Source organism: Acipenser ruthenus, chromosome 23 (assembly GCF_902713425.1).
Source record: "Acipenser ruthenus chromosome 23, fAciRut3.2 maternal haplotype, whole genome shotgun sequence".
Classification (NCBI taxonomy): Eukaryota; Metazoa; Chordata; class Actinopteri; order Acipenseriformes; family Acipenseridae; genus Acipenser; species Acipenser ruthenus.
In genome coordinates, this window is record NC_081211.1 from 21,227,022 (window position 1) to 21,241,593 (window position 14,572).

General features: G+C 40.6%; 2 protein-coding genes across 3 annotated transcripts; one reads left to right on the plus strand and one right to left on the minus strand.

Annotated features, from left to right (window-relative positions):
* The first annotated feature begins 286 nt into the window (after positions 1 to 286).
* Positions 287 to 4,025, plus strand: LOC131699634 (transmembrane O-methyltransferase homolog). Its single transcript, XM_058996808.1, has 5 exons — positions 287 to 371; positions 698 to 758; positions 1,841 to 2,105; positions 2,707 to 2,903; positions 3,200 to 4,025. The coding sequence occupies exons 3-5, from the start codon at positions 1,847 to 1,849 to the stop codon at positions 3,533 to 3,535; spliced, it is 792 nt and encodes a 263-aa protein (XP_058852791.1). The 5' UTR covers positions 287 to 371; positions 698 to 758; positions 1,841 to 1,846; the 3' UTR covers positions 3,536 to 4,025.
* Positions 4,026 to 4,478: 453 nt separating this feature from the next.
* On the minus strand, positions 4,479 to 12,487 carry LOC117431087 (protocadherin-12-like). 2 transcript variants are annotated; one of them, XM_034051714.3, is made up of 4 exons: positions 8,994 to 12,487; positions 7,344 to 7,435; positions 6,090 to 6,238; positions 4,479 to 5,621 (listed from the first exon to the last, which is right to left on the minus strand). In XM_034051714.3, the coding sequence occupies exons 1-4, from the start codon at positions 11,943 to 11,945 to the stop codon at positions 5,194 to 5,196; spliced, it is 3,621 nt and encodes a 1,206-aa protein (XP_033907605.3). In that variant the 5' UTR covers positions 11,946 to 12,487; the 3' UTR covers positions 4,479 to 5,193. The 2 variants fall into 2 exon arrangements, with proteins under 2 accessions (XP_033907605.3, XP_033907604.3); XM_034051713.3 differs by having other exon boundaries at positions 8,988 to 12,487.
* Between the last annotated feature and the right edge of the window lie 2,085 nt (positions 12,488 to 14,572).

The window sequence follows — 14,572 nt, forward strand, 5'->3', positions numbered from 1 at the left end:
TTGTAATTATGACCCTGTGTCTTTAAGGATTGCTTAGCTACGTGGAGTGATAAGGGGTCAAATATTCACTTCCTTCTTTTAACTGGGATTATACTTTTAATTTAGGATACATGTAAATTAATACATTGAAAGGATCGCGAATATCTACTGCTTAAAACGGGTTACCCAATATACTTCCGCGTGTCTGTGTGTGTGTGTGTGTGTATGTATATATATATATATATATATATATATATATATATATATATATATATATATATATATATACACACACACACACACACACACACACACACACACATATACATATCACTGGCAGTTATAACAAGAGATGTCCGCTTCATTCAGGCAGTTTTACCTGCACCAGACCGGTATGCAATGTTGCTCCATAAATATGGGGGCAGCTGACCCTGACAGGAGTGAACTAAGTAGTGCATGTAGTTGACACAGCACATTTGCTTTTGACACTAAGCGGTTTGAAAAAGAGACACATTTACAGTTTGCATTGACATAGACTCACTTGTTCGTTGTGTTTATAATAGTATGAGCATTTAAACTAGTCGTCACACACCTACCAAGAGTAGGATTTAAACTCGTACCTGCCAAACGTGCCTTTTTTTTTTTGTAAAACCACGAAACACATGTCCTCGACGAACTCTGATCGTAGTTTTAGCTGGATTTGTCCCGTCTTTTACAGGAGTGGTGGCTGTGCTCAGACAGAACTACGCTTAAATCGCCGCACTTGGGATCAGCTTCAGGTAAGCACACTACTCGGGCGCACATTTGGCGCTATTGGGTACCGCATACAGCGCCAGCAAATACATTATGGCGCCTGTAAAAATATTTATTTTATTTGTATTTATTTATATATTTTGTATGCCTTTACTGTAACACAAAACACTAACACCTAATTGAAGAGCGGGGGGAGGAGGGCTTGATTAGGGTGGGGTTTGATAGTTTAACACCTCAGTAGGCTCTGGTGCTAAACTTTCAAAACAGTTCAGCACTAATTTTCAAAACGATTTGCACGTCTGTGTATTGCTGTTAATATGAATAAGCAGGGAATACTGCAGTAATCATGTGTTTTAGAGAGTTTCTACTGCTCAAATATCCTTGTTTTCACCTCAATTAGATATTAGTAGTAACAGCCGCTATTGTGTATTGTAATGTGTTGTACAAAATCAGTATAAATCCAGGTAGAGCTGAATTGAGTACATTTTCTCATCAGACAGCAGGTGGCGCCCTTGTCGACATATCATCATGATCCAACTGAGAATCTTGTGAATGTTTTTTTGTCTTGTTTGTTTTCTGAGCAGTTATAGGGCAGTACAGGGTTACAATGCAAGGTCAATATTTAAATACAGTGTAGTTTACAATAAGTGTCAATTATACAACTAAAGTACAATATGAAATAAGATGCAACAAGTCAGGATTACAACAATGTATATCTACGATGACATAGAAATAGTGCAAGGATAGTGCATCAGCTGAGGATCCAGCAACGTGGTGCTAGGAGGGGTAGAACAAGAGATCTACAAGTGCAGTCTAAACAGGTGTCTTGAGGAGGCAGCGGAAAGCACTGAGAGACGGGGCAGTTCTGAAGTTCTCTGGTAGCTGGTTCCACCACAGAGGGGCTAGGGAAGATCATTTATACTTACAGTTAATACACTTGGTTAATAGAATAATGCAATACCCAGTTACATTGTTGATCTTCTTAAAGTTAGAATGCACTGCTCAATGTTATTTTATTAACCAGTGTATTTATGTATCATTAACATTTAGTATTGGTCATGGATTCCCATGGATCGTAAGTTTCACTCTTATATTGTCCCCTACTCAGCGAGCAATGTGGATGTCGGTTGTTGCACTGCCCTTGCTCCCTGTGATTGCCACACTGGTGTTCCATTACCGGGAGCGGGTGGGAGCACTGTGTCGGAGCGTGTTCCACAGGAGGAAGATGAGCAGCTTCGCACAGAGATCATTAGAGAGGCGCACACACAGCTTCGTCCTGATGAACTCCACCCACGGGCAGCCGGAGAGCGTGCTGCAGACCTTTGAGTGCTATTCTCAAACACAGCCCACCTGCAGCATTGGGCAAGAGAAAGGTAACCAACTGTGGATATTAAATACATGAATTCATGTTACCCGAGTAGTATAATGACTTCTGTTTGAGGTTCAATAGCTCTACACTAACCATGTGTCATAATAAAATCCAAATCCTTTGCCTCATGCAGCAGGAAAAATACTGTGAACCCCCAGCCTTGGGCAATAATGGGGGGTAACTCATGGGGTGTGATCAATGCTGTCACCAGGTACATCCCCACCTTTCTTCAGGTTAGGCCATGTTTGATAGGGAGCTTCCAGTGTTCCCTCTTGATTGAATCTGTCTCAGGTTTGCCTGATACAATACATGGCAACTGATAAATTACCTGCCTCTGATTGACACTCATTAGACCTGGGTATAAAGGGAGAGGCTGGAGCACTTGTGGAAAGGGATGGCCTTAGGAAACCCCTCCTATGTTGCTGCCTGTCACCTGAACGAATAGTAAGAGGCCTGTTCTGCTGTCTTGGAGTCCTGAACCCACAAATGAAAGTTTCTTGTAGGCTGTGCCTTTGTGTTTCATCAAAGGTAAAGTGATGTGCAGCGGCCACCGCTGTAAACGGATCCAGTTTTGCTGTGAGTTCACCATCCCTGGTGTGTTCCAGGGGAGTTTTTGGACAGCGCAGTGAGCAGGGCTGCCCCTCTGCAGGCTCTGGAGCTGGGCACGCACTGCGGGTACTCTGCTATCCGCATTCTCAGGCTCCTGCCCGCATCGGGGAAGCTGTACACCGTGGAACAGGACCCGGACACAGCCGAGGTGGGAGAGGAGATGATCCTGGTGGCTGGATTCAAACACTCACAGGTGAGTAAAGACAGCACACACAGTAGTCTAGTGTTTAAACACAGTGCACAGAATACAATGAACTCTGTCCCATGCCTCGATCAGATACTGCCAGCTCTTCTAAATTGTGCCAAACTGTTTAATGCTTTTGCAATTCAAAGTTGGATTCCAACTCGGATCTTTACAGGAAATTCATTAAAACACTGCCCCACCTAGCAGCCTATTGTGTCTCAATTTTGTGAAGCTGTCACCCTGTATGGTTGCAGGATGCAGCTTGCAGCCCACACTTACTTACAGGACTCTTGTTTCTTCTTCAGTTCCAGCTGCTGGTCTCCCCGTCATGTACAGCCATTCCCCAGCTGCAGCTCCAGTTTGGGGTGCAGAGCCTGGACCTGGTTTTCATGGACCACGATGTGGCCGAGTACCTGCCTGACCTGCGGGCCCTGGAAGAGGGCGGACTCCTAACCAAGGGTTGCATCATCGTGGTCAATAACACCCACCTTCCAGGAGCCAAGGAGTTCCTGCGCTACATTCACAACAGCTCCCATTACTCTGTGTGCTTCCAGGCACTGGGCATGCAGGAGATCCGCTACCAGGCAGCAAACACCACAGAAGAGCTTACTGTTACACTGTCATATCAAATGGTTACTTAAAGTTCATCAGCAACCAATACACTGGTGGTACTACCTCCACTGTTACCTGTTATGGCCACCACTACAGCATACAAGTCTATGATAAAAGGCATTGCTATGTGTACATTTACACAAGCCAATTTGAATATATGCGCAGTCTGTATGAACAACACAGTTCTGAAGGTTTACTGCTGTACTATATTCAATTATGACAGCAAATCAAAGTTTTAGGAAGTACAAATATGGTGTAACAGAAGGGAGTATTAAAGCTGGAAATGCATTGTTCAAACTTAGAAGTGCAGATTGACTGGTAGACGTTCTTACTTTTTATTGAATGTTGCCCCTAAAATAAGAGGATATTGTAATTCGTTTAGTTTGCCATGAGAGGGCATCAGCAGAACACATTTGAGATAAATAACACAAATAGTGTATGCTATCGAGAGACAGTTAATCAGAATTAGTACAAAACGTTTTTTTAATCAACAAAGTATTAAAAAGTGCAGTCTTTACATGGCAACAAAGGAGTGTTTAAAACTTCAGATTTTTAGAAAATATATATCCTAGATTTGTAGAAAAATAACTTGTGTGTGTGTGGGGGGAGGCAGACAGCACCTGCAGTATATACATTAACTAAGCATCGTTATTTTTGTAGAATTTATACAACTGTAAATTACGTTTTCTATCAAATAAGTACTGTATTATAAAAAATCTCATTGATTTTACTACTTCTAAAATCATGTCTTGTTTTACACTGTTGTATTTTAATACTGTACATGAAATGAATGTAAACTTTTAAATAAATATGAAAATATAAATAAAACTGAGTACATTTTTGAACATGCATAAGTGGGACATTTTACAGCCTTGTCACCCAAGAGATACCAAGCAGATCCTTACTTACAGTATGTGTTTGCTTTCACAGGGAAGAGGGCACAGTTAAGATTTAAACATAAATAACAGCAGTCTCTATAGGCTTGTGGTCATTGTATACGTTCCAACTCTTTACAAATAGTATAGGAGACTGAAATATGTCTATTGGACCAACGGTTATTTTGAGGTGTTTTTTGGTTTGAAAGATTCAAATCCAAAGCCAGGTAGGCCATCAGGGCATGTCCATCATTAGAGTAGCACCTTTTTGTAATTGCCCTGTTTCCATCTGTAATCACCTCACAGGCTAGTGTCGGAACTGCCAATCGACATGAACTAAAGGGTCTTACACTATTCTCCAACACAGCACCAGTCAGCCAGTTACTAACAAAATGTTTATCATTTTTGCATAAGCAAAGTAAAGTTTTCTTAACATGTTACTGACATTTTATTTTTTTTCAAATACCTGAAATATAACTTTAAAGGCAAGTTAAACTGTTTTAGTACAATGTCTTTTCCAAACAACATGATTGGTATTTGCTGTTAAACCACAGCAGTTTGATCTCATTTCGTTGTCTGGAATTTGGTTGGCGGTTGCTGTACACTGTCATTTCCAAAGAATTTCCCCACAGTGTACTGAGGAAGTGCAGCTTTAAGTTGACACTGTTGTCAACCCCCCTGCTCAGCTTCTATTAAAAAGAATATTCAGATCTTAAAACAAAGCAGGCCCTGGACAAATGGTGGCATCTTTATGTGTAGTATGCGCAAGTTTAACTTGTGTAGTTTGGAATTGTACCAGCATACTCTCACAATCAGACTAATTGATGGATCTCCACATCTCTTGAGGGGTCAGCTTTATCTTGTGTTTTGGGGGAGTCTCTAGGAAAGTTGCCACCCCCTGTTGCTCCCCCTTCCAAACCCAGGGAGCGGCGGTAGGCAGCGGAGAGTCTGTACAGCACTTCAGCAGAAGTCCTGGGGTGAGAGTCCGCCTTCTGAGTGAGCAGCATCTCAAAGAGGGTGCTGACCTCTGAGAGGAGGTGCCCAGAGATCTGTGAAATCTCGCCAGAGGCCTTCCCGAAGGTGGAGAAGGAGGCAGCTCCATCAGCAGCTGGGAGAAGAGCAGAGGTCTCCGGGGAAGGGAGTCCTTCAGGGACAAAGACGTTCTCCCTATAGTCTGTGGTAAGCGGCAAAGACAAGCGAGCCATCCAGGCTGGATCAGGGAGGTCCATAAACACATCATCTGGGAGGAAAAACAGCACAGTGTTCAACTAAACATTTATAAATACCGCATTTTTGTGTTGTTAGTCGAAAAGGTATTTGATCAGCTTCATTGTTTTTCAGTTTCTATAGTATAGACAGAACTGAATGTTAGCTTGATGAACATAATTATAAAGTTTAAGAGGTAAAGGTGAATAATATGCTTCTAAATTACCATTAGCCGAAATGTTTGTCCAATCTACTTGACTTTGGTTCTGAATTTATGATTGAGGTTTTGAAGTTATGCAAAAGCCTTGTAAGCAGGAACTGGTGTTACTACAGTTTTTCAATGTTTTCACTAGCAGCATGCAATCCTCCAATTCCAATTGTGGACATGGCTCAGAGAGCCCAATGGGATCGATTTCATAGCTGATGTTAACTACGCATTGGTTCCTTTGTGTAATTTCTGTATAACCGTGTATATTAGTTCCCCCTTGCAAGCTCTTCTTACCTGTCTGAGTCAGCAGGTTATCTAGCTCTTCCACCAGCAGGGGGTCAATGGGAGAGTCCTGCCCAGTTTCCCAGTCCATATCTCCAGCCTCACTCTCACCATGACCACTGTCCTTGGTACTCTGCCAGTCAGCATCCTGTACACCAGACCTGTAGAGGAACACAGCAGAGGAAACATCAGTCACGCAGATAGTCAGCACACCCTCACACTAAGACACTCTGTTCTGTTTCGGATATAAAGCTGTTCACACTCCACCCTCACTCTAAGGCTCTCTGTTCTCTTTAAAAGTTCCCTGTAGAAAGGGTTAAAGTTCACTGGTGGGGCAGGATGAGGAAATCATGAACCTTATTTTGTAACCCTCTGGTGCCCTGCAGACTATAATTCTGGTGAATGTTGAATTAAGTGCCCAAAACAGTGTATTTTATGTGCTTGGATTCCTTTAGTTTTTAGCAGTATATTCTTATTAATTTCACTATATTTTTAAGCCTTGCTTATACCCAGTACACACAGGATAATCGTATAAGTACAATATTATGGTAATGTGTGGAAAAAACAAACAAATCTCATGACATACAGTAATTTTAGGCAAACTTAAACATTAGGTTTTGGCCACCTGAATGGTTGCCCACTTGCCCTGTATAGCAATGCATGTACTTTACTGCACAGCGACTCATTTTGGAAATTTAAGACTGAGTCCACTCTGGAAACAAACCCATTAATAAGAATAACACCAACACACACCCATTGGTTGGGTTAGGGTTAGAAGGGTGAGCTTCAGAATAATTCAAATAGAGACATATGGCTGCCCAAGCTGTCCTTGCTTTGGATAATCATAGTGCCACCAGTCAGGCACATTCATCAAGCACTAAAAAATGTCATCCTTCATTATGCTCAGAATTGCAGGATATTTAGTTTAAAAAACCCTTTAGATCCAAGGCAACACATTTAAAGGGCTAGTTTTGAACCGGGCAAGTTTTGTTCCCATTCTTTCCTGCAAAAAGAGACCAGTTTCTGATTCTCTCAATAAAACGTAACGAGAAATATAAAAATAATAATAATAGCCAAGTCAAATAACGGTTTATATCACAGGATAAACATGTTGGCCAAAAACAAGCAATGTGGAGAAATGCAGAGAGCCAAGTAATTAAAGCAGTTTGAGTAATATTACGAAGCAGATTAAGAGTGCGGGCTGCAGTTTGGCTCATTAACAAAGACTGTGTTTAAACAATGGGGAAATCACAATGAGGTCCTCACCTGCCAGCTCTGGCCGAGTACTTATTCCCCCGGAAGTTGGGTTTTGGCTGGAACTGGCCCCGGTGTAGTAAGGAGAGCAGCTGGGAGACTTGCTGTAAAACAGGAAAGCCCATTGAGAAGGGAAGCAACCCTGCTATATACAGCCTATTCTTCCACACGTTTCCTTCCAGGATGAGCACTGCACACACTGCTATTTTAGACTAAAATGGCCATTCTGTCTCTACCTGAGGCTTCCACGAGGGGGTCATAAAATCATAATGTAAAGGAGGCATAATTCAATCTCTCTGCCCTTCCGTCTCTTGCAAAATATCAGCCTAGTTTACATAGAAAAGTCAGCACCAAATAAGAATAACATTTTTACATTCCTATTTAATGTTATTTTCGAGTCACTGTTCTTTCTGGATTCATTTATAACTTGATTAACTTGATAAGCATTTGTTTTCAGTAAGTCAAAGTATATGATCGTTTGAATATTTTCTGGCATGCATTTTGAATGTCAAATTAATCATTTGAGAATCCATTTCGAATCCAGTTTTAATACTAAATGAGTACTGTCCTTTTTCATTCTAAAAAATGTAGATTTTGGAGCTACTGTGACATCTGACTGAAATGAAAGGAAATGTCATGCGAAATGCCAAAATAAACACTTGAGAAATTATTCTCAGATTTCAGAGATTAAATCAGGAAACTGAACCAAAATTGCACTGTTTCAAACCAGAATGGAACATTTTAAAATAGCTTGTGTGTTTTGTGCTAGTGGTTTAAAGCTATCCCTACTGATGCATAGCAGCTACCAGACATAACAAGATTGTAACCAAACCTTTGGGTAAATTAGTTCATTCTATTTTTTCAATATTTCTCAGGGTTTTGGATGACAATATGACATAATTTGAAATCCATATCATAAAACCCTGAAGGCAAAAACTGAATAGGTAGTAAGAAGGAAATAATAATAATAATAATAATAATAATAATAATAATAATAATAATAATCTGTGTGCACGTGTGTAAATGATCTGGGCTTAACTTGACTTAATATATTTAAAACTCTAATATAAACAATAAGGATTTTTATTTTAGGTTGTAGTCCTTAAAGCTCCTTTAATTACCCCAAGCATTAATAAAATACACTAATTATTTCAAATTTTAAACAAATAAATTATATTGTATTGACAAAATGCATGCTAACACAGAGTTATATTCACAAGCATTTCAGAATTCTACATTTCCAAACTGTTTTTAAAATCTGATTGTTTGTGATTAATTAATGTTTACCTCAGATAATGTTATGTAACATACAGTTCAGGAGTAATCCCTACTGTCCTGCCTGTAGCTCTAGTCATTGTCTAGTTGAACTCTTTTTTTATTTCTAATACATTTTAACCACTTTTTTAGAACTCTGAAATGCTAGTGAAGTTCACCAGTAGTTAGTTAAAAAAGTATTTGCTCAGTTTAACCATTTTAATGTCATGTAGTAAACACAAAACAACATTTTATATTATCTTTCTGATTAAAGTTCTGAGTTAGGTAAATTATTGATTCTGTACACTTGGCTAAAACAGTAAATCCCCAATTGTTAACTCTTGCTATCTTTCAGCCCCTCATCCCCCAAAAAGTTGTCCAGTTTGTCTCTGCGATGCATACCTGTACCTCTGGGGACGCTGCAGTGAGTTCAATGGGGTTGTACTCTGCTAAGGCTGCCATGGAGATCCGGACCAGATTCCTCAAGATCTGTTGGTGGTCGTCTTTCTCTGGCCTCGACTTGGAGTCTGTGTTCCTCTGCCTCCTGAGTGTCCGAAATGGGGGAGAGGCAGGGGCTGAGTCTGGTTCTTCCTGTGCACTGTGCTGGACTGCAGCCTTTCCTGGCAGCTTCAGTGTCCCTGTATAGGGCAGAGATGCCTGTAGCTGAGCTGTGGGGCCCTCTATTTGGTGGAACTCCATATTCTTGGGCTTTTTGAGAGTCCTATAGGGGGTAGCCGGGGTACGAGGAAGAGTCCCACTCTCCTCAATGTTGTGTGGTTTGCGGAGAGTTCTCGGAGGGGATAGGGGGAGAGTGCTGTTGTTTTCTGGGAAAGTTTGGTTCCTGAGAGTCCTGCTGAGGGATGGAGACAGGTTGAACTGACAAGGAGGAAAGGCTTCCAGGGCATCCAAAGTTGTTGTTGACCCAGCTGAAGGGGGTCTGCCAGGCTCTCCCCCAGCTGGCTCTCCCTGCCTCCCTCTCAACACAGGAACTAAGTGTATGTCTGCCTTTTGGATCTGTTTCTGTGGACGCCTAGGATGCCTGGTGTAAGTGGACTCAGCCTGCCTGCAGTTGTAAGCCCGGTTTTCACGTTTCTCATTCCGACAGAAAGTGGTCACCAAGGCTGCTGCCAAGGCAACCATAAGACATAAGGCCCCAAGGCAGAGGGCTATAGTCAGGGGAAAGCTCAGTAGTCCATGCTGGCCAGGAGAAGAGTTTTTGAGATGGTCAAAGAGACTGAGAAAAGTCAATTCCAAAGAAGCTCGAGTGGAGAGTGGTGGAGAACCCAAGTCCCGAACAGTGACCTCTACTACAAACACTTTTCCAATCAGCTCTGTAACATTGCTGGTATTAACATAAATCTGTCCAGTCACTTCATCTATTGCAAACAAACTATCCCTACTTGCTATCTCATAGCGGAGCTCTCCATTTAGGCCTGCATCAGCATCCCAGGCTTTGACAGTGGTTACTAGGTATCCATCTGGTTTCAGTTTTGCTGCAGAGTCGTTACTCTTTGGAAAAAGCTCGAGGAGGTAATTAGTTAGTGTGTCTCTGTGTTCACTAGCAGCATCTTCCACCTCACTGACTATCTCTCTCTTCTCTGTGTTAACAGGGATGCTAAGTGCTGCCCTGTGGTTCTTCAGCACTGGGTCCACAATCAAAGGATGGTTATCATTGACATCTTGGATATTTATTAAGACAGAAGCGCTGCTAGACAGTGGTGGTTGCCCATTGTCTGTTGCCTCCACTATTAGTGTAAGACCTTTTGTCTGCTCAAAATCTAATGACTGCTGAGCGTAGATCATACCATCTGTGGGATGGATGATAAAAGAGGCAGCTGGTTTTCCTGGTTTTGTGGAATCCTTGATTGAGTAAGTGACATTCCCACTGAGGCCCAGGTCAACATCGTGAGCTTTGACCGTAAGAATGTAGAGGCCATGGGGATTGTTCTCCTGGAAAGAAACCTCATAAAGACTCTTTGAGAAGACAGGTGCATTGTCATTTTCATCCATTACATGTACGGTGAGGTGCTTTGTCAAAGAGAAGGATGGGATGCCTTGGTCCTTGGCCACCAGAGTGAGGTTGTACTTCTCCTGCCTCTCCCTATCCAAGGTGGCGTTGGTCACTACCATATAGTTGTCTCCGTGGGTCCTCTTCAGCCGGAAATGACCCAGCCCATGATGGACTTGGCACTGGATGTTCCCATTGAACCCAGAGTCAGCATCAGATACCATCACTAGGGCAAGGAAGGTTTCAGTAGCAGCACCCTCAGAAACCATGGCAACATCAGAATCTGGTGGAGCCCACATGACATGTATCTTGGGTGCATTATCATTAACATCCAGGACTTTGATATGGAGTTTGCAATGGGCAGGGATGGGATTGGGCCCCAAATCCTTGGCTTGGATGTCAAGCTCATAAGTATGTCTTTTCTCATAGTCCAAAACTCCTGTTAGAGTCACTGTTCCTGTTTGGGGGTTAATATTGAAGATGCTCAGTACTTCTAAAGGGACATGCTTGCTAAAGGAATACTCAATTTCTCCATTGGCCCCTTGATCAGGATCGGTGGCCTGAAGATTGATGATGGTGGTCCCTGGCATTGTGTCTTCCTTTAGCTCAACGGAAAACAAGCTGCGCTCAAAAACTGGGCTGTTATCATTGGAATCCAAAACATTAACCCTTACCAGCATGGTCCCACATTTTGGTGGATTTCCTTTATCACAGGCTGTCAAAAACATTTCACAGGAAGACTGAACCTCCCTGTCCAGTGCTTTGATGACCACAAGCTGCCCATGTTTGGTTCCTTCCGACAGGGTGATGACATCTAATTCAAAATGCTGGTTAGGGGATAAGGAATAAGTATGCAGAGCATTGGTACCAGCATCCGGATCCAGCGCCCTATCCAATGGTATTGTGGTGTGCAGTGAGGCGCTCTCTGAAATCTCAATTTCCTGCTCCAAGTTTGGAAAAGTCGGACTGTGATCATTTATATCCAAGACTTCCACCTGTAACTGCAAAAGCTCAATGGTCCCTCCTTTCCTATACAGTATATTAAAAGGAATCAAACAAGGGCTGGTATCCCAGCAAAGGGCATCTCTATCCAGGCGATCTGCAGTGGAAAGAGTCCCATCTTGTAGTCCAACCCGGAATGGCAAAGCCCGAACTGGCTCAACAATTTGAAAATCCTCCAGTGCTTCATTCTCACCTTCCAGGCTCAGATCATCAGCAATCTTTCCAATCAATGTCCCAGTGGGCACTTCCTCCAAAACTTTGTATTGAATTGTAGGAGGAACAGAATCCAAACAGCAAACAGTATGCAGGAAGCACAGAAGCAATATGGGCAGCTGAGCAGCTTTAACCATGGCTGATCAATTTATAAGACCTAAATAACTATTGCTATCAATTGTAGTTTTTCTTTATCCGTCTAGTAATGTAGTGTGGCCATATCCTGGTATTGCATTGTCTAATTGTTTAAAAACTTCCACACACACACACACACAAAAAAAAAAATGGAAATACAAAAGCAAGCCAAATCGTTTTGAGACTTTAACAACTATAATTAAAAATCATAGATGAGGTATAAAAAAATAACAAAAAAAATTCAAATGTTTTAAAATAGAGACTTTTGATTGATCCAAACAAAAGCTCTAATATGGAGTAATAAAAAAACAAACAGATATAAAATTGTTAATTAAAATATAATCAGAAACTAAAATTAAATGAAAAACTTAATGTTAGCAACATAAAACCAGAAATATTTAAAATAAGATATCAACACTGTTTCAGAAACAAAGTTAATTCAATACAACTGGAAAAGTTAACTAAACATTTAAAAAATGCAAAAAGTTCCAATGGCAAACCCAAATCAGTACAAAGTTATAATTATATGTAGTCAGAGGTATAGACTTACACAGCTGCCCATTTCTGATTCATGCTCTCTGGATTTTGCAGTTCAGAGAAGAATTTAGCTTAAAGCAGGCAACTTTAGTTTGTGACACACAGGAACATAAATGCAATCAGATTGAGATGCTGGGACCAAGTGCAGAGAAGCCAGACTCCACCTTTCCAAAAAAAACACCCCCTCAGGAAACTGGGCAGGAGTTAAAACAACTTGTACAGCTTTTAAAGAAACACTAACCCTTTTTTCTCACAGGCTGCTGTTGCCCCCTTTAGTTTAGATTTTAAGTGAACTCATCAAAGTGAAAACTGGAGTAGGTTGAACTTTACCAATGAATCCTCAGCTGGAATCTGACGACCTTTTCAAGGACTCAATAAAACCTAACAGTTCCAGTGTTGTATCATAAAACACAGACAAGAAACACAGACCTGGGTAAACTGGCATTTAGTCATATCTTTAAGTCTATTATGGATTTTCATTGTGGTTAAAATGTATTTTCAACTAAATTAATTCTGGATTCAGGGGCTGTCAGTATTAGCTGAGTACCTACAGCTATGGCCAAAAGTTTTGCATCACCTAGAATTTTAAGACATAAACAAAAAATCGATATGAACATAATTGACATCTTTTATTTAACATCATGTAATCAAAGAAACTACAAAATGAAATTGCAAAAGTCTACCAGAAGCCATAATAGTAGTACAGTATTTAATATAAATGACTCACAAGTAAAAGGTTGTGGTTATAACCCAAACACCATAAGCCTTGGTTTATGTGTAGATGATGGGAGAGGACAAACTTGTTTGTTTAACAACACTACATTGAACACTGTATGGTGATACCAGGCTGAAGAAAATAGGTGCTAAAAGTCTAAAAGTTAAATTTTAGGTCCAATTGAGCCATTTATAAGACAACTCCCTGTCAGTAAAACAGCTCAACAGGGTGTTTTTTTTTTTTTAATAAACTAAGAATATTGTGAGCAATGCTGTTGTACTTCACTACCCATAATCACAAGGGTCAATAATCTTTGGGAAAGGCAGGGAGATTTCGTAAATCTTTTAAACAAATACAATCTGAGTCAGAGAAATGGCCCTAGCTGATAAAGCTCCCTTCCTTGCTGCCTCTTTAATGTCCACGAGGACTCTCTAAACAAGTTTCTCCTGGTCAAGTAATTTAAATAAACACTGAAGAGGCCAACATAACTCACTATAAAATAGATAATGGTGAGATTTGTTGAGATACAATAAATTTCCCAGGGACAGTCCCAGGCTGATATCGGAGCACAAACTAGAGGGAGTGCAAATTCGATAGCCCAAAGTGGGAAGCCTAAAGTTGGCACTTTTTTAGTCTTAAAATTGGCCTGACAAGAATATAATCTCTTCCTATCTTGTCAAAGTTTGGACTCCTGTCTGAAAGAGAACAAATGTACTATCCCAAGGCTCAGCGAGAGAAACCACACAAAAGCGTACAATTCCTTTGATCTGTAAGACTCACCACTTCAGATCTTTTTTTTTTACAAGCATTTACAAAAAAAAAAAAAAAAAACACTTTGAATTTTTACTTTTTATCTTTTAACTTCAAACTTTTAAAAGCTGGTATGAAAAAAACCACAAAAGCTAACAAGTAGTAGGTGGTTATGAAGAGATTTTAATCTAAAAGAATGATCTAACCTCAAAATAAGCTCAACATTTTAAAAAGTCATAAAGTCATTAAGGGAGAGCTAACCAAGGTTTTTAAATCCTTATTAGCACTTGCATGATGATCACCGCCCCCCCTTCTGTTCATTGTTTGGTTCTTTGCTTGTATTTTATATTTCAATTGGAATATGCTGCAATTCAAACTGACTCCAAGGATCTAGCTGCAATTAGACCATGTGGCTACACAAAAGGGTATCGGGAGGCAGCAGATATCTGTTGTGTTGCATTTTAAATATTCTCATATCCTGAATTTAAAAACAAGTGAAGAACTTCAAGTAAAAGGGTAGTAATGGAAATAAAGCTAATACAAGGTAAGCAAACTGATTTTAAAGCATTGGTTAGGTCTCCTTTAAGACATGAAATAATGTCATATACCCTGCAGAAAGAAAAAGGC